The sequence below is a fragment of the Sturnus vulgaris genome, chromosome 2 (assembly GCF_052056855.1).
Source record: "Sturnus vulgaris isolate bStuVul1 chromosome 2, bStuVul1.hap1, whole genome shotgun sequence".
Classification (NCBI taxonomy): domain Eukaryota; kingdom Metazoa; phylum Chordata; class Aves; order Passeriformes; family Sturnidae; genus Sturnus; species Sturnus vulgaris.
The window spans coordinates 118,091,282-118,112,091 of NC_142244.1; the positions used below are offsets into that span (position 1 = coordinate 118,091,282).

Here is a 20,810-nt window from a genome sequence, read left to right on the forward strand (position 1 = left end):
GCCAACTCCTTTGTAGTGATCTGATTCTGATTTTTGCTTCTGTTAAATAATAAATGCCAAAGGGTTTCTTTTCTTTGGGAGCCTTTGGCTTGTCTTGCACGCAGGTCTTGAGATTTGAGCTGATCCCATCAGATGTGCTGGGGGTGCAAAAGAAACAGAACCAGCAAGCTGAAGGAAGGGATTCTCTATTCTGCTCTTGTGAGATCCCACCTGCAGAGCTGCCTCCAGATCAACACCAGAAAAAGGTGGAGCTGCTGGAGAGTCGAGAAGAGACTTTGGAGTTCCTCTGCTCTGGAGCCAGGCTGGGACACCTGAGGGTGCTCACCTGGACAGGGGAAGCTCCAGGGAGAGCTCAGAGCCCCTGGCAGGGCCTGAAGGGGCTCCAGGAGAGCTGGAGAGGGACTTCTCACATAGAAATGTATTGATAGGACAAGGGGAAAAGGGGAAAAGGGGAAAAGTTGAAGGAGGACAGGTTAATGTCAGATGTTAGGGAGAAATGCTTTAGTGTGAGAGTGGTGAGGCCCTGGCACAGGTTGCCCAGAGGTTCTGGACTCCTCATTCCTGGGAATGTTCAAGGCCAGGCTGGACAGGGCTTGGAGCAACCTGGACATCTTCCACCATCCCAGGCTGCTCCAACCCCAATGTCCAACCTGGCCTGGGACACTGCCAGGGATCCAGGGGCAGCCACAGCAAATCTGGGAATTCCAGCCCAGGGAACAATTCCTAATTCCCAAAATCCCATCAAATCCTACTCTGAAACCATTCCCTGGGTGCTGTCCCTCCATTCCCTGGGTGCTGTCCCTCCATTCCCTGGGTGCTGTCCCTCCATCCCTTGGCAATTGTCTCTCTCCATGGTTCCTGCAGCTCCTTCAGGCCCTGCAAGGCCACCCTGAGCTCAGCCCAAAGCTTCTCCTCTCCAGGCTGAACAATCCCAGCTGTGCCAGCCTTTCCTCCCAGCAGAGCTGCTCCATCCCTCTGCTCATCCTGCTGCCTCCTCTGGGCTCTCTGCAGCAGCTCCAGCTCCTCCCCAAGCTGGGACAGGGCTGGGGCAGCTCTGCAGGTGGGGTCACACCTGAGGGGGCACAGGGACACAATCCCAATCCCTTTTATGATCCCGCACTGGGCACGGGGAGCTCTGTCACCTCGCCGCAGTGCTTGCGGGAGCGCTTTTACCGCAGAACCATAAATTTCGGGTAAGAAAAGCAGAGCCCCGGCAGCCGCAGCGGAGCGGGCGGAGCAGCCCGGGCCCAGCGCTGCCGGGAGCGCCGCCCCCGCCCGCCATGGCCGCCCTCAGGTAGGAGCGGCCCGGGCCCTTCCCCTCACGGCCCCGCGGGGCTGCGGGGGAGCCCGGCCCGCATCGCCCCGAGCGCTCCGCTCCCCGCAGCTTCGGCGGCTCTCCCGTGCCCGGGCCTGCTGCCTTCCCTGCCCTCACTGCCCGGCCTTTCCCTTCCCTGCCTGGCCTTCCCTGCCCGGCCTTTCCCTTCCCTGCCTGGCCTTCACTGCCCGGCCTTTCGCTTCCCTGCCCGGCCTTCCGTGTCCGGCCTTTCCCCTCACTGCCCGGTCTTTCCCCTCACTGCCCGGTCTTTCCCCTCACTGCCCGGTCTTTCTCTTCCCTGCCCGGCATTTTCCTTCCCTGCCCTCACTGCCTGGCCTTCCATGCCCTGCATTTTCCTTCCCTGCCCTGCCCGGCCTTTCCCTTCCCTACCCTGCCCGGCCTTCCGTGCCCGGCTTTTCCTTTCCCTACCCTCACTGCCATCCCCGGCCTTTCCTTTCTCTTCCCTTCCCTTTCCCTTTCCCTTTTCCCTTCCCTTCCCTCCCTTCCCGTTCCTGCCCCGGCCCCTTCTCCGCCCCCTCCCCTTGTTCTCCAGGCCTCGTCCTTTCTCTCCAACCCCCCCTCCTGCCTCCTCCACCCCCTCTTTGCTCTCCGTGTTCCCCCCTCTCCTTCATTTCCACTCCCCTTTCCTTCTCTCCAGTCCCTCCTATTATGAATGAGAGACAAAAGTCTCGATATTCAGCAAAATTTAGATTGTTTATTTGATATAGAAAGAGCAAGCAGTGCTGGGGAACGTGAGGCGTCACTGCCCACTCCACGCTCCACCCAACCTTGGTTTGCAGCCTCTTCTTATACCGTGGTTTCTTGTAATCAATAATTTTTGGTTTTTTAGCTGTTCCAATTTTGCCAGGTAAGCAGTGGTGGTTGAATAAACATCTTTATCCCAATTTGCAAAATCTCTGGCGATAGTTTCACAGATAACCATCTGGTCTTTGTAGATAACCACCAGTGAAATTCTGGAAGTCTGGTCTTTAAGATGGACAGCATTGATCAGACAGAGGCAGGAAGGGCTATTGGGAAGTTCTGATTTTGGGCTATCAGGAAGTCTGATTTTGCAAGCTGGTAGTAGATGCAACTTATTTGGAAAACATAACATAACAAGGTGATTTTAAACAGAATGATTTAATCATATAATTTCCTTTATTTAGTGTCCATGCTTCACTTCAGAGCTTAGTATTCTGGTTTATACAAACCCCAATGCTTTTGTGATTAACACCAATCTTTTATCAATTACCACACTTGATTGTTCCTCACCCCGCTCTCCTTCACCTCCAGCCCCCCCTCTTTGCTCTCCATTCCCCCACTGTTGTTCTCCAGCCTCTTCCTTGCTCTCCATCCCCCTTATTTGATTTCTACCTCTCCCTCCTTGTTCACCAGCCCCCCTCCCTAGTTCTCCATTGCCCTCCTTCCTCTTCAGGCCCCACATTCTTGTTCTCCTCCCCTTATCCTCAAGACATCCCCCCCGTACTCTCCAGTACCCATTTCTTGTTCTCCAGTACCCCCTCCTTTCTTTTCAGCCCCCCTTCCTTGCTCTCCACCCTCAGCTTTTCTTGCTTTCCACGCTCCCTCCTTGTTCCCCAGTCCCTTCCTTGTTCTCCAGCCCAGGACAGAGCTGGGCTGGGATCCAGGGGCAGCCACAGCTGCTCTGGGCACCCTGTGCCAGGGTCTACCCACCCCATCCCAGGGAACAATTCCTGCCCAAAATCCCATCCAGCCCTGCCCTCTGGCATGGGAGCCATTCCCTGTGTCCTGTCCCTCCATTCCCTGTTCCTGTCCCTCCTTTCCTCCCAGCAGAGCTCCTCCATCCTCCTAAAGGGCTGAAGATTTTATTTTCAAGATCTGTTCTGGCTCTATTTGGGTCAAGCAAACAGCTCCATGTTCACTTTTGCACCTTAAAAATCAAGAGATTAAATTCCCCCAAGCTCTGGTTAAAACAAAATAACGTTGAATCCTAAAAGATCCCAGAATCCTGGAATGGTTTGGGTTGGGAGGGACCCCAAATCCCACCCAGAGCCACCCCTGCCATGGCAGGGACACCTCCCACTGTCCCCATGTCCAACCTGGAACTGAACATTCCAGGGATCCAGGGGCAGCCACAGCTGCTCTGGGCACCCTGTGCCAGCCCTGCCCACCCTGCCAGGGAACAATTCCTAATTCCCAAAGTCCCATCCAGCCCTGCCCTGTGGCAGTTTAAAACCATTGCCCCTTGTCCTGGCACTCTCTGCCCATATAACAAATCCCTCTCACTCCTTTTTATAAGCCCTGGAAGGGGCTCTAAGGTTTCCCTGGAATTGTCCCTTCTCCAGGGTGGACAATCCCAGTTCTCCCAGTCTGTTTCTAGAGCAGAGGGGCTGCAGCCTTGGGATCATCTTTGTGATCCCTGGTGATGCCATGGTGGAACAGTCTGATGTGCCCCTGGCATTTCTGGGTTTGGTTTGATTTTAATCCAACCAATGTGAATAAAACATCCCACCTGCTCTGTTCCTGTTTTCCAGAGTTTGAAGTATGTGAGAAGCTGCCAGAGGAATCACTCGTATTTTAATTTCTGCTTCATCAGGTATGAAGATCTTGATGGTTTTTTTAATTGTTTTGATGTTGGAACCTTGAGTTGATCCAAAATCAGAATCAGAATCAGGTTTGGGCTGGAAAGGACCTTAAAGAACATTTCATCCCAAGCCCTGCCATGAGCAGGGTCACCTTCCAGTTTGCTCAGAGTCCAATCCAGCCTGGCCTTGGTGAGTGACCCCCCTTTTCTGGCTCAGAAATATCCCATTTAAATGCACCCAGATAATTCAGCAGCTCAGTGCTTTCTTTCCAAGGCCTCATGGCTGCAGTTGTTCAGCAATCCCAAAGGAATATCTCCAGCCCCATTTTGTGGGAATTGGCAGGGAGGGTGAGATGTGCAGCCAGGACACCTCCAGAGGGTTTGGATGTTCTGTGGATGTTCTGTGGATGTTCTGTGGTGCCTCGGGGCTGTCCTTGCTCTGCAGACAATGCCCTGAGAGCCTGGGCTGGGCTGTGGTTGCTGTGGAGGGCTGGAGCTGCAATCCAGGGCTGGGATTCCATTCCCTGCTCCACCACAGGCCTCCCACGTGCCTGGGGCCCGGCTGTGGGGCTGTGTTGCACAAGGCAGGGCTGGGCAGAGATGCTGGGGCTGGATTTGGGGTTGATGCCAAGCTCTGGGATGTGGTGCAGCCCTCCCTGAGGGACACGACCCTCTGGAACGAGCTGTGACCTCTGTGCCTGCCGTGCACACTGAGGATCCCAGAGGATTTGGGGTTCACTGGGAATTGCTGGCACAGCCCTGAGGTGGGACCTGGACAGATCTTCTCCTCTTTCCCATCTGCAGGAATCTGATCAGCTTCACCAGACAGAATTCCCTGGGACAAGGCTGCACACACAGCCCAGAATCCCAAAATCCCAGAATGGTTTGGGCTGGGAGGGACCTTAAAACCCATCCAGAGCCACCCCTGCTTCTCCTCTCCAGAGTGAACTGAGGCCTGCAGAGGCTGGCCTGGAACAGAGGCTGGACAGAGTTAAAATATTAATAAAGCAGGGATTTATTAAAAAGCTTTCAAAGGATTCACCTTGAACAGTACAAGAGCCTGGCTGTGGCTACACCCAGGATGGACCCTGAGTCAGGAGTTCTCACACTTTTATAAGTTTTGGATTTATGAAAGTGGACTCTCACACTTTGATCAGTTTGGGTCCATTTCCACCTTGGGGTTCCCTGTCCAATCCCAGCTCCAGGTTCTGCAGTCCCATCCACCCAGAGTCTCTCCTCAGTTCCCTGTTTGCACTTTTTGTGGCTGAAGCTGCATCTCCTTGGTTGTGGGGCTGGAAAAGGATTGTTCTGTGTGCCTGAGCTGGGAGGAGAACTTGGAACACTTTGTGTGGAGTTCAGAGTTAAACACTAATGCAGTGCAGAATCTGAAAAACGTGAAAGCTAAAACTTAAGGCATCACCAAGGACAGGGACAGGGACACCTCCCACTGTCCCAGGCTGCTCCAAGCCCTGTCCAGCCTGGCCTAGGACACTTCCAGGGCTGGGACAGCCACAGTGGGATGGCTCTGCTCATGACCAGAGCAGCCACCTCCCTTTATTTGTTAAGAAATAAAACTCCAGAGGAGACTTGGCAGTGACCAGGTAGAGCCTGGCAGCTACAATCCCAGGGAATCCATGTGAGCCTGGTGCCATTTTATCCCAGCTTGTGGAGCATCTTGGCAGAGCCTGGTGCTCCTGTCCCTCCTCACGTGGCTGGAGAGCTCCTTGCAGGTGAGGGGAGTGAGCAGTGCCCTTGTGTGGGGCCCAGGCCCTGTGTTTGCCTGCATTTTCCTGGGCAATGAACAATGCCTGCCTGTGGATGTGTTCCTGGCTCCTATCTGTGCCTTATCTCCTCGGGAAAGGCAAACACACAATTCCAGCTGATTATTTGCCTGTGGGCTTTTAAGATATCTCAACCTCGAAAAAGCAGCCTTGGAGCTTTTTGCTCTTGCACTGATGACCTCAGTGCTCATAAATGTTTTTTTTTTTTTTAAACGTGAAGGGAATCCTAGAATCCTGGAATGGTTTGAATTGGAAGGGGTTTCAAAGCCCATCCAGCCTCCATGAGCAGGGACACCTCCCACTGTCCCAATGTCCAAGCTGGCCTTGGGCACTGCCAGGGATCCAGGGGCAGCCACAGCTGCTCTGGGTAAAATCCTCCCCTTTTCCCACTTTCCCTCTTCCTGCTTTGTTCTCCCTGCCCTGTGCTGCAGCTTCACCTGTTTTTTTTCAATCCTAAGGGATCAGGAAAAGGGAAAAGCCAAGAGATGAGAGATGGGGAGAAGGTCTTGGCCACTGGAGCCTGGTGGGATGTGGGAATAGAGCCTGGATGGAGCAGTGACATTCCCACTCAATTCCACCTGCACAGGACACTGAGGGGACAGAACATCACAGGTGTCAGCTCTGGGAAACATTTTGGGATGATAAGAAACATGGAAAGAGATTTTGGACAAGGGCTGGAGGGACAGGACACAGGGAATGGCCTGAAGCTGCCAGAGGGCAGGGCTGGATGGGATTTGGGGCAGGAATTGTTTCCTGGGAGGGGCTGGGATGGAATTCCCAGAGCAGCTGTGGCTGCCCCTGGATCCCAAGGCCAGCTTGGACATCGGGACAGTGGGAGGTGTCCCTGCCATGGCAGGGGATGATTTCCAAGGTCCTTCCAACCCAGACCATCCCATGATTCCATGAAGTGAAAATACATTTTTTTGGAGGTGTAACAACACTGATTCAGTTCATGAGCACCCTGCCATTTTCTCAGCAGAATAAGGAGCTGCACAATCAGCACCAGCACAGAAATAGTGACACAATCAGCACCAGCACAGAAATAGTGGCTGATGAGCAGGAATTTGGTGCTGGCTGCCACTCCAGGACTTTGGTACAATTGGATCTTGGTCACAGAGATCTCTGGAGGAGTGGGAATGTTTCCAGAGGAATCTCAGCAGGGTAAGAGGGAAGAGGAGAGGCAAGGATGCTCTGGCTGGAGAAATGAGAACATTTACCCAGGAACTGAGCAGGACAGGAGCTGCCACAACATTGAATTTCTGCAGGAAGCTCAGCAGCAGCTCCCTGGCGTGGTGCTCATTTCTTCAGCCCAGCTTTTCACAGTGCTGGAGTGTTCCCTCCTGCTTTTCCACTCTTGTTCCACGGGCAGGAAAGACCTCCAGGGGTTAAATTGGATTCCAGCAGCTGAAGAGGTGGAGCAGAGAGCTCAGGGCAGTGCTGTGTGTGCTGCAACCTCCAGCAGACTTTTCCTGCCAGGAATTGAGCTCTGGAATGGTTGGTGAGCACTCAGGGCTCCAGGGAGTGCTGGCTTTGCTAACTTCTACATTTATAAACAGTTAGTATGGAGAATGACATTAATCAATCACAGAGGATTGCTCAATTAGAGGATTAATTAGATGTTCAAGGCTCCAAACAGAGCAGGGGGGCTTAGAAACCCTCAAAGAACCCCCCAAGGGAGCTCCTGTGGGGTCCCTCAGGTCCCAGCTCAGGCAGGCAGGGGGAGCACACACAGCTCCAGCTTCCAAAGGCAGCTCTGTTTTCCATGTTTTCCATGGAGCAGCTGGCAGGATGTGGAATTCCAGCCCCAGCACCTGCTCTGGGCCTGTCAAACCCTGTCCTGCTCCTGTCACTCAGCCCCAAAAGGCCCTGGAGGTCACTGGGGATTGCTGGGGATGAGCCCCTCAGAGGGCCAGGGTGGGCTAATTAGCAGCTTGCCTAATTCTCTTTGAATTTCTATTTCTCCAAGAGTTCATTCTTCTTTATTTTCTATTTCATTCTTCTTTATTTTTTATTTCTCCAAGAGCTCATTCTGCTTTATTTTTCTCTTTCTCCAAGAGTTCATTCTTCTTTATTTTCGAGTTTTTTCTGCTTTATTTTTCTCTTTCTCCAAGAGTTCATTCTGCTTTATTTTCCATTTCTCCAAGATGTTCCTGCCCTGCCCTTTGTCTCCAGGAGTGTGACCCCCCCAGTCCTGGGGCACCCCCCAGCTGAAGATGGTGGCCTTTAACTGGAAGGTGAGGCTGGTGCTCATTCCCAAAGCAGGGATTGCTGCTCTTTCCATGTGGGATGTTCTGGGTGGGTTCTGATGATTCCTTTTTTAACCCCCTCACTCTCAGGGACAGAGGATTTGTTGTTTCCTTCCTTGCCAGATGTGCTTGCCCCAGGATTTGCTGTTGGGGCCTCACAAGTTAAACCTGAGTTCACCAGAGCTCTGCTCATCCCTGCTCCTCCTGCTTTTCCCCTTTCCAGATTTTTCTCTGGCTGCTTTTTCCCTCAGCTGCTTTTCTTACTGGAGGGGAATTTCTCCACTGTATTTTTGGGGGTTTTGGGGTCATGAAATCTCTGCAGGGTTTTGTGACAGGCACCACAGGAGGAGGAACCTCCTGCATGGCAGCCAGGGAGGCAGCAGGATGAGCAGAGGGATGGAGCAGCTCTGCTGGGAGGAAAGGCTGGCACAGCTGGGATTGTTCAGCCTGGAGAGGAGAAGCTTTGGGCTGAGCTCAGGGTGGCCTTGCAGGGCCTGAAGGAGCTGCAGGAACCATGGAGAGAGACAATTGCCAAGGGATGGAGGGACAGCACCCAGGGAATGGAGGGACAGCACCCAGGGAATGCAGGGACAGCACCCAGGGAATGGCTTCGGAGTAGGATTTGATGGGATTTTGGGAATTAGGAATTGTTCCCTGGGATGGAATTCCCTGTGGCTGCCCCTGGATCCCTGGAATGTTCAGTTCCAGGTTGGACATTGGGACAGTGGGATTTGTCCCTGCCTGTGGAATTGGATGAGCTTTGAATTCCCTTCCATCCCAAAGCATTCCATGACTCTGTAATTAACAATTTGAACACATTAAATCCAACTTTCCCCCTCAGCTGGTGCAGAGCTGTGGATTCAGAGCTGTTGCTGCTGTGATTGTGGGGAGATTGACAGAGCCTGGTGTTGTTTCTCCAAACTCCCTGCTGCTCTATGGACACAAGGCTTGGCTTAAATTCATCCTTTGATGTGTCCTGACAGCTTTGGGAGATCCTGAAGGGAGCAAGATGAATTCCAAATCCCCAGAGTTACCTCAGAACTATGGAATATCCTGATGGGAAGGGACCCCCAGGGATCACCCAGTCCCACCCCTGCCCTGCACAGACCCCCCCCAACAATCCCAGCCCTGGGGAGCTCTGCTCAGTGCCCAGCACCCATTCCCATTGAATTTTCCTCTCCCAAGTTCATGTTTTTATAGCATTGAAACACTTTGTGCAATTCCAGGCATTCAGAACTGCTACAACAATCCTTGGAAGCTGTGGGTTTTTTTTTTTTTTTACTTTTCTCCCAGTTTAAAGGCATTTATCTACACCTTCTATATCTGAGCAGGTTCATGGCAAAGTTGCTGTGAATTAAAATTTCCTGGAGTGTTTTTGGGGATCCCATCTGAGAGCTGATCCCCAGGGATCCATCACTTGTGAGAATCCTTCAGCAGCATTTCCACTTTCCCAATCTCCCTAAAATACTCAGTTCTTCCCTTTTTTCAGCTCCAAATATTGCTGGAAAATGAGCAGAAGGAATCCAGGACTTGAGGGAAGGGGATTTTTCTTTGGCCTTGTTGCTCTGCTTGGTTTAATTTCCCACAGAAACACAAACCATAGAGAGAGAGAGGAGTGTTACTATTGGAATAGAAGGTGCAGAACATCCCTATAAATTCATTTTTAATTGTCCAAGTGTTCCAGATGTGCCTAAATGGATTCTTTGGCATTCCAGGCTCTGGAAAACTTCCCACTGCTGATGTACATTTTGGCAGCTAAAACATTGATCCTTTGCTTGGCCTTTGCTGGAGTCAAAATGTACCAGAGCAAGAAAATTGAGGAGAAACTGAAGAGGGAACGTGAGGAGAAGCTGAAAGCAGAAGCAGAGAAAAAGGATGAGTGAAGAATCCCTCAGGTATGGAATTGATCCCAATTCCTGAGCTTTGAGTGGGATTGATTTGGAATGTGCACTCTAGGCCTGAGCTTGTGGAATATTTGGGATGTTTCAGGGGATTTGCTCACTCATTCTTTGTGGAAGGATATTTTAGCACGATATTCCCTGTGTGGTTTTTATCTCCGTGGATTTTTTGATGCCTGATGTACAAAGAGGGGGATAAATTAGGAATAAGTGCAGGGGAGCAGCCAGGCAGGATGCTACAATCAGAACTCTGGGAATTAAGTCACAAAATAAAAGAAAGAAAAGAACCAACCTTTCCAGATGAGTGAAATTTTCCAATTATTATTGGAAAGGGCAAATTCCACACCTGGAATTCCCAAAGGGACAGGTTATGCCATGGAACATCCACCATGTAGAATTCCCTGAGAAAAATGCACGTTTTTCTGCTTGAAAGAGCAAAATGAACTTCACTAAATTCCCTAAATTTGGGGTTTTCATTTTGAAATTCCTGAATTCCTCCCCTCTCTTTCCGAAGTTGAAGCAATCTCTGCTTTCTTGGATCAAATCCATGAGCAGAATGAGTCCTGCCTGGTGCTTGGATTCTATTCCCTGCCTTGCTTGTCATTTTTGGAGCAATTTTCTTCACTTCTCCCTGTTCTGCAGCAAATTGGGAATTCTATTCCTGCCTGCCCTTTGGAAGCTCAGTGGGAGTTTGATGTCATGTTGCTCTTTATTGAAATAAAATCTTATTTCCCTTTCTGAGGTCATCCCCTCCTATCTAAAGACACTTTTCAGTTCTTAAAATCTTTCCTAGATTTTATTTCCACCCTTTTTTTTTTAGTCCCTTTATTCCCAAAGATTTGGAATTGTGCCTAGAAATGAGGCCCTGGGAATAACCATGGGAACAAAGTTTTTTCTATTTACACAGGGAAAAAAAAAAAAACAACAAAACCAAAAGGGTTTTTCAGTCTCCTGTTTCCAGCAGATTTAGGACTTGGCTTTGGGGTAGATTTTGGCCACTTCCCTGGAAAAGAAAAGGTTGGGCAAAACTTGGAGCAAGCTGGGATAGTGGAAGGTGTCCCTGCCTAAGGATGGGATGAGCTTTAAGATCCCTCTAAACCAATCTGGAATTCTGGAATTCTGTGCAGTTTATCCCAGGGAATTCTGCTTGGCAAAACCTTCACAGCACCAGGGATTTCTGCAACCAAACCTCAGTGGCCAGCAGGTGAAGGAGTGATGTTAAAACCTCTCTGATCTCACAGAAATTCCCTTCCCAATCCCCAGAGCTGCCCAGCAGAGTCCCTGGGATGGAGAGGGAGGAATTCCCCCATGGAATTGGGAGCAGCTCCAAAGGTGTCCCTGTGCTCTCCCTGCTGTTCTCACTGCTCTCTGTCCCCACCCTGCAGGTTCCTGACATTTGGGTTCATTTCCCAGGAGGATGAAACCTTCCTGCAAAAGAAGGATGTGTCACCTCAGAGGAGTGACACTTAAATGATCTCCGTTTTTGTATGTACAGCAAAGCACCTGAGCCCCTCTATTTATGTAATAAAATAAAAGCTTTTGTTAAAAAAAATCAACTTGGCTGATGTTTCCTCAAAGGATTGGAGCTGCAGGGGAGGCACTTGGGAAAAAGATCAGCTGCAAGGAGGTGGCTGGGATGGAAAAGGAAAACAGTCAGGAGGGAAAAATTGAGGAGAAAAATGTTCTGGATCCATCCTGAGAGGATCCAAAATTCGTGGAGAGGCAGAAAGAAGTGGAGAGGGCTCAGGGCAGCTTCTGCAGCTGCTTCCTGCAAGGGTCAGGCTGTGGGAGAGGAGATTTTCCAGGCACTTTGTGCAGCCAGGACTTCCTTGGATCCATGGAAATCACGGTGTCACCTCAAGGAAGGAGATTTATCCCAAGAATTCTCTTTGGTTCCATTTTCTGCTCAGCCTGGGGGCTCAGCTTTTCCTGCCTGTGCAGAGGCACCAAATTCTGGAGGAGAATTTGGGCATGGAATCCTGGGATGGTTTAGGTTGGGAAGAAAATTAAAATCATCCAGTGCCAGCCCTGCCATGGCAGGGACACCTCCCACTGTCCCAGTGTCCAACCTGGAACTGAATTCCATCCCATCCCAGGGAACAATTCCTAATTCCCAAAATCCCATCAAATCCTGCTTGGAAGCCATTCCCTGTGTGCTGTCCCTCCATCCTTGTCCCCAGTCCCTCTCCAGCTCTCCTGGAGCCCCTTCAGGCCCTGCCAGGGGCTCTGAGCTCTCCCTGCAGCTTTTCCTTCTCCAGACTGGAACATTCCCAGCTCTCCCAGCCTGGCTCCAGAGCAGATTTAGGTTAATCAACAGAAATACACAAATACAGAATAAAGGCTCAGGTACCTTTGCCTTCACATTCCCCTTTCCATCCCAAAGCACTTCCTAGACCTTTGTGGGAGTTAAGGAGAAGCAGAAATTTGCCAGTGGAGTGGGGAGAGGAGGGAAGAGAAGGCTGGAGAGCCCTTGGAGGAGCCCTGGACCCCAGCCCTCACCTGAGTGGGGAGCACAGGGGATGCTCAGGGAGCTCTGGCTCTGCTGGAATCACTCCCTGGAGCTGTAGGAATGTTAAAATCTCATTTTCCTGCTCTCTCTCTTTGGACACTGGAGAGAACAAAAGCAGTGCAGAAAGCCATTCTGAGCACAGAGAAATTTCCTGCTGTATCCTAGAGAAATATCCTGCTCCAGCAGCCTCAGGAATTCCCAGATTCCAGGGAATCCAGCAGTTCTTTTCTGTTCCCAGCACTCACCTGTGCATGCCAAGGTGAACTGGGGGGGAATTGAATTCAGTCCCTGTGGTGTCAGTGAGGAGAGCCTGGTGCCCACCTTCCCTGAGGGAAAAACTCAGGAATTCTGGTGGAGCCACCCCCTCCAAAGCTCCCCAGGGAATTGTCAGCTGTGGTGACACCAATGGCTTGGCTTTGTGCAGTTATTTTTGAATATTAGCCCAAATCTGGAGGTTTTAGGCTCTCCAGAGTAGATTTTTCTAGGAAAAAAAAAATAAATAAATAACGATGATGAGGAATTGTTTTTAGCGTTTTAACTACTGTTCTGTGAGCAGAACCAAAGGGACAAAATCTCCCTTTTCAACTCAATTTACCACCAAAGTTCAGCACCCCCAGCAATCAAGACTGGCTTCAAATCATCCCTGCCAAAGATGTGCAAAAAGGGAATTAATGCTCTTTTTTTTTTTTTTTTTTTTTTTTTTTTCCCTAAATATAGGGAAAAGAGCTGCAAGGAGTCCCCTCAAAAATATTTCAAATTATCACATTTCTGCCTCTGCAGCTAAATCAGGAAAATCTTTGCAGGTAAAAGATTTCAAATCTGGTCCAGCCTGATTTTTAGAATCCCAGAGTGGTTTGGGGTGGAAGGGATTTTAAGGATTACCCAGAGCCACCCCTGCCATGGCAGGGACACCTCCCACTGTCCCCAATGTCCAACCTGGAACTGAAAATTCCAGGGATCCAGGGGCAACCACAGCAAATCTGGGAATTCCATCCCAGCCAGGAATTTTCTCCCAATATCCCATCTTTCCCTGCCTTCCTCCTGCTAAATTTCAGCAGAGTTTTAAAGCTCGGATATCTCCAGAGTTAGGGATGGGAAATATCCAATAATTTCCAGGATGAGAATAAGTTTTATCCAGTCCTATCCTTTCCCAAACTGAGGCAGTGCCTGTTCCCTGCTGTTCCATGGGGACTTTGGGCTGTGCTCTCCCAGCTTCCAGTTGATTTTACCTTTGGGAATCAATGCCGTGTGCCACAACTGGAACAGGAAAATTCTGCCGACACTGGGGGGAGACAACAGCTCAGCTTTGCTGCGGTTTCTCCTTCAGGAACCAGCTGGGCACCTCGAATTTTGTAAGAATCCCAGAATTCCAAAATCCCAGAGGCTGGAAAAGCCCTCCCAGCCCATGGAGTCCCAGCTGTGCCAGCTCCAGCCACTTCTTGGACACAGAAAGGTTTTATGGTTAAAAATAGATTTAAAAGAGGATTCAATTCAGTTTAATTTCTGAGGAAGAGGAGGCAGCAGGGATAAAGAGCTTTGGGGTGCTTGGTGTACCCCAGAAACATCAAAATGGGAAGAACCCTTCAGGATCATCCAGTGCCACCATCACCCCAAATCCTGTCCCCAAGGGCCACACCAACAGCTTCAACACCAGAGGAGCTACACAGGAACCTCTTGGGAATATTCCCATCCTGAAAAATGAGCCAGGTCACTGTGGTGCCTGCAGAACACGGGATCTCTCCTTCTCCCCTATTCCATAAAATTCCTTTTTTTTCTAAAGCAGAATTCAGGCTGTACCTCCCATGCACAGGTCTGGATTTCTGATAATTGTCATTCTCACCAGTGCCAAGGGTTAAAGGCATAAAATAAAAGGTTTCAAGTTAAAAACTGGTTTCTAGATTTCCACTGTTTGCACCTCTAGGGTTCCTTTTGTTCACATGAAAGCTTTGTGGGTTTAAACCAAAGCTGCAATCCTTGTGGAGAGATCAGGAGAGGAGCTGTTGGGATTTTAAGGGAAACAAATGAAATTCTCCCAGGTTCTGAGGTCTCTCAGGTGGCTGCTGGAATAGAAAGCTCAGGGCTCTGAGGCCCTTCAAATGAAAAATGAACCTTCAACAGAACAGTTCTGCCATTAGACTTTAGCTAAGATGAGCTCAGCTTAATTTTAGCACCAATGAAAGCTTTTAATCTGAGATTTGTGCCAGAATCAACCCCAGGCTGGGGCTGGAGGGAGGCAGAACTCCCTGAGCAGCATCCCGGGGGTCTCAGTGATTCCAGCTTTTCCTTCCCTGCTTTTCCTCTTGGGAATCAGCAATTCCTCCTGCTTTTTCCTGCTCTGCACGTGTTCTGTGTTGGGGCCAATCTTTCCTAATTCCCTGGGATCCCAGCTCCAGTCTTGGCAGGATTGATTCCAAGGATGCAGTGACTTGTTGCATCCTCTAATTACAGCACGTATGACATAGTTAATTAGTTAATAACTATTATTATCAGCCTTCAAGGCTAATGGGGAGCTGATAGACCTCACATGAGGGAGTTGGAATATCCTGAGTGGGAATAAACCCCCAGGGATCACCCAGTCCCACCCTGCCCTGCCCAGACCCCCCCCAAAATCCCAGCCTGGGCATCCCTGGCAGCTCCTGGAGCTCTGTGCCCATTCCCTGGGGAGCCTGGGCAGTGCCAGCACCCTCTGGGGGAAGAGCTTTGTCCTAAAATCCATCCTAAATCCCTCCTGGCACAGCTCCAGCCTCTCCCTGGCTGCTGTCCCTGTCACAGCTCTTGGGATGAGCTGCAGCCCCTGTCGGGTTTCCCTCAGGCTCCTCCAGCTGAACATTCCAAGGTCCCTCAGCTGCTCCTTGTGGCCTCTCCAGACCCTTCCCCATCCTTTGGACCCTCCCCAAGAGCTTTGGATCTTACACTGCAGCTCCACATGGGAAACACCCCAATGTCCAACCCGTGAGCATGTGGGGACAGCTCAGGTGAAATTCCCAAAACCTGGGCTGATGTTTCCCCCCTGGATTCGATCCAAAGGTCATTTTTTGGCTGTGAGTGACCAGGGATTGGGAGATGGCACAACCCAAGTCACTCTCCAGTTTGGTTTTGGAGCTGTTTTATCTTTGCTGCTGGAACAATTCCAGAGTGGGCTCAGCTGGACCTTGCCTGGCTCCCACTTTGGGATAATCCCAGCTGAAAACAGCAATTCCTGGCAGCTGCCACAAATTATCCCACGGTAATGGATTCTTTGTGTGCTCCTGCAGAGGCAAAGTTTGTTTGGGCACAAATGAGTGATGAGGTTTTTTTATCCATGTGGATTTCCAGCTGGATCAGAGGGAGCTCCTGGAAGTTTCCATGTGTCCCTGGAAATGTTCCAGGCTGGCCCAAGGCTGGCATGTGGCTGTCACATGGAAGATGGATGTGGCTGCTTCCTGTTGATCCCATGGAACCCAGATGGGTGACTCTCCTTTTTGATTATCCTTTTTTTGTTTGGTTTTTTTTTTTTTTTCTTCTCCCTGGACTTCCTCCTGCTGCTTGGCTTGGCTCCCCAATGCCTCAGCTTCCAATGGCCTGGCTCTTTCACAGTCCTCCAGCTCTTTTTTATCTGCTCTGACTCATTTCCCTGGCCTAAACTCGGGCTCATTTCCCAGCCTGGTGCTCCTGGTGGATGTGGGGAGGCTCAGAGCCAAGCAACAACAAATGGCAGCTCCTGACAGTGGGGTTTGAGTCAAAGAAATGAATCTGGGCTTTGTGTCTGGGCTCTAAACCAGCTCTGTCCTTCTGCTTTTCTCACACAGACAATCCTCAGTGTGTTCCCTCTTCCTCCTCCTGTCCCTGGGCCCTGCAGCAAGAAATTCCAAGGAATTTTTAGTTCACAGGGACAGAGCTTTCAGTGATGTCTCCTGCCTTTCCATTCCTGGCCACCCTTCTCCTACTCCTCACTGGGCTCCACTTTGCCTGCTCACTCAGAAAAGCTTTTATCCCAAAATCCCAAATCCTCCAGGATCATCCAATCATAATCACCCCTAAATTATGGCCCCGAGTGCTTTTTGCAGAAAAAGCTGTCAGGAGTGAGGACTTGAAAATGAGGAAGAATGTTCCCATCTAAAAATGTGTTGGGTCACCCATTACAGACGTGCTCCAAGAGCTGGAGGGAAAATAAATGTTTGTGGGATTTTTTTTTTTTTTTTCCATGAAGATGAGGCTTGGAAAAGCACTTAGGAGTCATTAGTCAATGAGATATGATGGAAATTTAAATGATTTGCATTCCAGCTCGAGCAGAGGGACATCTTTGACAGCTTCTCCCCCAACATTTGCATCTGACTCTGCCTCTTGTCCTTTAATTATTTTTCACACACACAGATTCCTGAGTGGGACCAGAGCTTGGCTTTGCTCTCCTGCAATGCTCAAGTGCCCTGAGCCCTCCCTCCAAAAGCTCCTGCTGGCAAAGGCAATAAAATAATAAAATAATTGGGATTTCAAACCCTGCTGAGGAGCTGGGATGTTGTTTCAAAGGCTCTTGACTAAGGTGCTGCTGTTGGGAAACATCCTCCCATTAGCTTGAGTCAGATGTTCAAGGAATTGCTTGTCATCCCAAATTACCACTTGAGTCACAGCTGCATGAGCCACAATATTTTTCATCCCCACGAAGGGTTACAGGGTTTTGTGGAAAACGTGGGCTGTAATTATCCTACACAGCAGCAAAAGGGGGAGTGCAGGAAAGGCAAGGAGCTCGTCCTGGAGGGGTTTCTGTAAAATCCCAAAAAGTTCCTTGGATTTCAGCCTCAGCTCTTTTTTCCTGCCCACAGCTTTCCGTGCTTGTTAAAAGGGATTAGGGAGAAAAGTTTTGCCAGGCCTCAACGTCCCAGAGGGAAATGGGAAAGGATTTTTTCTTTCTTTCTTTTTTCTTTCCCAGCTTTTACCAGGAAAAGGAGATTGTTCTCTTTTTCCCTTTTTTTTTAGGAAACTGGCAGCAAAAACTTCCTCTTTCCAAATTCTGGTTCCCATAAAATCCTTCATGGGGGCTTCCCACTGGACTTCCCAAAAAATACAAACCAGGAAGGACAATTCCTGTGAAACAAATTGCTTCCTTGGGAAACTCCTTGGTGCTAAATGGATGGGAAACAGGGGATTGGAGTTGTCCAGCCTGGAGGAGAGAAAGTTCTGGGGAAATTTTAGAGCCTTTCCAGGACTTAAAGGGGCTCCAGGAGAGCTGGGGAGGGAATGGGGACAAGGCATGGAGGGACAGCACACAGGGAATGGCTTCAAAGCAGGATTTGATGGGATTTTGGGAATTAGAAATTGTTCCCTGGGCTGGGATGGAATTCCCGGATTTGCTGTGGCTGCCCCTGGATCCCTGGATATTGGGGCTTGGAGCAGCCTGGGACAGTGGGAGGGGGATGGAACAAGATGAGTTTTAGGGTCCTTCCCACCCAAACCATTCCATGATTCCCTCTGATCCCATTCCTGGTCCCAGGGACTCTGCTGTGTCACAAGGCTGGAAAAACTGCCCAGAACCAAATGCCAGGGAGGCAGCAGGGCCTGGACTCAGAGCCCTTCGGGTCAGGGTTTGTTCTCCTTCCTGTGAACCCAGACATGAAAACGGAGGGCTGGGATTTGTGCTGGTGTGACTGGAGCTGCTCCTTGTCCCCAGCAGTGTCACCAGGGCAGGGCAGAGGGACAGAGCTGTGTCCCAACAACAGCCCAGGGCTGTGCAATCCCTGCCTGTGCCTGCGGGACAGAGGCACCACACAATTCCTTTCCTCGCTGTCATTTCACAGCAATCCCAAACCATCAGCACAGCCTGGGAGGAGCAGCAGCAATGGGAAAGGGGCTCGGGGGGGGCGGGGGGGGGGACCTTGTGCTCTTCTGTCACCATTCAGAGGCTGGCACTAATCACGTTGTTAATTAGCAATCGAGCTCCTCTCCAGGGCAGGTTGGACTCATGGATTCTGAGTCTCTCCCAGAGAATCAGGAAAATTCCCACTGAGTCCCTGGCAATGAAAGAAACTTCCCAAAATCGCTCATCCCCCCACGTTGTGCAGGTGATGGAGGGCCAGCACTCCCAAGGGATTGTTATCCATGTTTATCCTTCTGCCTTTCCTTTCCTTTCCTTTCCTTTCCTTTCCTTTCCTTTCCTTTCCTTTCCTTTCCTTTCCTTTCCTTTCCTTTCCTTTCCTTTCCTTTCCTTTCCTTTCCTTTCCTTTCCTTTCCTTTCCTTTCCTTTCCTTTCCTTTCCTTTTTATCCTTCTGCATTTCCATTGGACGTTGTTTCCAAGGAAAATCAACCATCAAATCCATGGAAGAGTCTGGAATTCTCACTTTGCAGAGGACATTGAGGGGCTGGAGCGTGACCAGGGCAGGGAATGGAGCTGGGAATGGGCTGGAGAATTTCCACACACAGGGAAAACACAGGTTTGTCTCTTTAGTGAATTTTATTTTCTGTCTTTTATGTCTTTATGGTCTTGATTCTCTCAGAAATCCACAAGAAACAAAGGGATGAGGACCTCAATGTAAATCGGGAGCCCCTTCCAAAAAAAAAAAAAAAAAAAAAAAAAAGAAGAAAATATTCAATAAACTTGGAAAAACTGTTAAAAAAATTCCCCTTTGCATCACTCAGCATGGGAGATCACAGAATTCCACTGATTAATGGCACAGGGAAGGAAAATCTGCCATGATGAGGAGCCAGATTTTATCCTGAGACACTGAATTGATGCCTTAAAGGCTGAACCAACCACTAATTGTTGGGAACTTCCCTTTCAGGGAGATTTCTCCTACCTGGCCCTGAGAAATTCCCTGCAGACTGCTGGAAGTGAAGGGTTTGGTGTTGGCAACCACTGAGCTGGCACCAGATTTCAGGGGGAAAATTGGAATTTCCCATTTTCACCAGATTTGAATGTGCCTGCAGTGGGAAAATCACTTGGAATTCTTCAGCTTTATTCAATTCCCTGCTCAGGAGCAGATCCCCCCCCTTGGAGTCAAAGCCAGGCTTGATCTATGGAATTCATTTTCCAGCCCTTTCTTTGTTGAAATTTGAGGAATTTACATCCAAGGCCTGGTCTCATGATTCCCCATACCAGGAATTTGTCACAAGGGTGGTGAAATTGGATTTTTGGCCCATTTTTGTGTAAATTATCTGTCCCTGATCCAAGCAGAGCACAGATGCACCTGGTCATGGGATGCAGCTAAAATGAAAATATTTGGATTTCAAATTCTCTCTTTTAATATGTGCTTTTATCCTTAATAAAGGATACCAGGAGCAGAACCTGGCAGGGATCATCCTGCTGGAATGATTGATTTTGCAAAGAGCACATTTAAAATCCTGATCATGGCCTGAGGTCCCCCCCAAAAAAAAACTCCTCCATGAACCCCACTATTAAAGAGCTGGATGTGAAGTGTGAGAAGAAAAACCTGGAGGGAATTATCCCCTAATTCTTTTGGCACCCACTGGAAGTTCAAATCCTTTTCTCTGCTCCCTGATTTGTTTCACAGAATCCCAGGATGGGTCAGGCTGGGACATCTGGTGTGACCTCCCTGCTCCAGCATCATCCCAGAGCACAGGGCATGGGAGTGTTCTGGAATATTCCCAGGGAGGAGATTCCAGCCCCTCTCTGGGATCTTGGTGAACTCCAGAGGTGTCTCCCAGGGCTGGGAAGAGGAGCAGGATCCCTCCCTGACCTGCTTTAAATTCCTTGTTTAATGATTTCATTTCTTTATTTCATCCTGCACTGTGGGAAATGGATTTGTGGAGAGTTTTTAGGACCTGACAGAAGGCTCACACATCTGGGTGCAAACAAGAAATGCTGACACAGAAATGCCATGGGAGAGGACAGATGTTGTGGAGAGAGAAATGGAGCTGGAAAAAAATTTCAAAGGATGGCCTTGCAAATAAAACTAGATACTTTGGAGAAATAGAAATATGAAAAATGCATTGTAATAGAATCCAGAGGGGTGATTTTATAATTGGATTTAAGGCATTTTATATCATGATGGAAAAAGCTGATAGGCCAAGAAATGATTCTAATGTAATTAGGGAAGAGTTGGATTCTGATTGTGATGGTGTGAACTGTAACATCTGTATTGTCTCACCCTTCATATCAGACTGAAAATGGAATAAAAGGTTTTTTTAAAAGCCTCTCAGCTGCCCCATCTCTGGGTCAGAAAAGGGCAAAACCTGGCACTGAACCAGTCACAGAATGGTTCTGGAGACAGGCACAAAAAAATTCTGTCACTTTTGCCACTTTTCTCACTTTCTCACTTTCTCACTTTTCTCACTTTTCTCACTTTTCTCACTTTCTCACTTTTGTCACTTTTGTCACCCTTGCTTTCAGCTCCCTCCTGCTTGTGAGAGGTCACAGGAGGGAAGCAGAGAGGGAAGAGCTGGGGGAGCATCCAGGAGTGTCCTGGGCTCCAGGAATGTTTGGACAGGGGAGCCCAGGGGTGCCCAGGCTGGGATTTTTGGGGGGTCTGGGCAGGGCAGGGACTGGGTGATCCCTGGGGGATTTTTC

At 49.5% G+C, this 20,810-nt stretch overlaps 1 protein-coding gene across 3 annotated transcripts; it reads left to right on the forward strand.

Moving 5' to 3' along the window:
- Nucleotides 1–1,217: 1,217 nt before the first annotated feature.
- Nucleotides 1,218–20,437, forward strand: SMIM11 (small integral membrane protein 11). Of its 3 annotated transcripts, XR_015801883.1 has the most exons (6): nucleotides 1,218–1,294; nucleotides 3,829–3,890; nucleotides 7,804–7,893; nucleotides 9,621–9,800; nucleotides 18,582–18,717; nucleotides 19,066–20,437. XR_015801883.1 is itself a non-coding variant. In XM_088160542.1 (5 exons), exons 3-4 carry the CDS (start codon nucleotides 7,873–7,875, stop codon nucleotides 9,786–9,788), a joined length of 189 nt encoding a protein of 62 aa, XP_088016668.1. In that variant the 5' UTR covers nucleotides 1,218–1,294; nucleotides 3,829–3,890; nucleotides 7,804–7,872; the 3' UTR covers nucleotides 9,789–9,800; nucleotides 18,582–20,437. The 3 variants fall into 3 exon arrangements, 2 of the variants coding, with proteins under 2 accessions (XP_088016668.1, XP_014748496.1); XM_088160542.1 differs by having other exon boundaries at nucleotides 18,582–20,437; XM_014893010.2 differs by lacking the exons at nucleotides 18,582–18,717; nucleotides 19,066–20,437 and adding an exon at nucleotides 11,189–11,355.
- Nucleotides 20,438–20,810: the final 373 nt, after the last annotated feature.

Coding starts and splice junctions, on each gene's coding strand:
- SMIM11 (XM_088160542.1), top strand. CDS start 7,873: ATGGTGGCCTTTAACTGGAAG. Junction 7,894..9,620: donor TGGTGGCCTTTAACTGGAAG/GTGAGGCTGGTG, acceptor TTGGCATTCCAG/GCTCTGGAAAACTTCCCACT.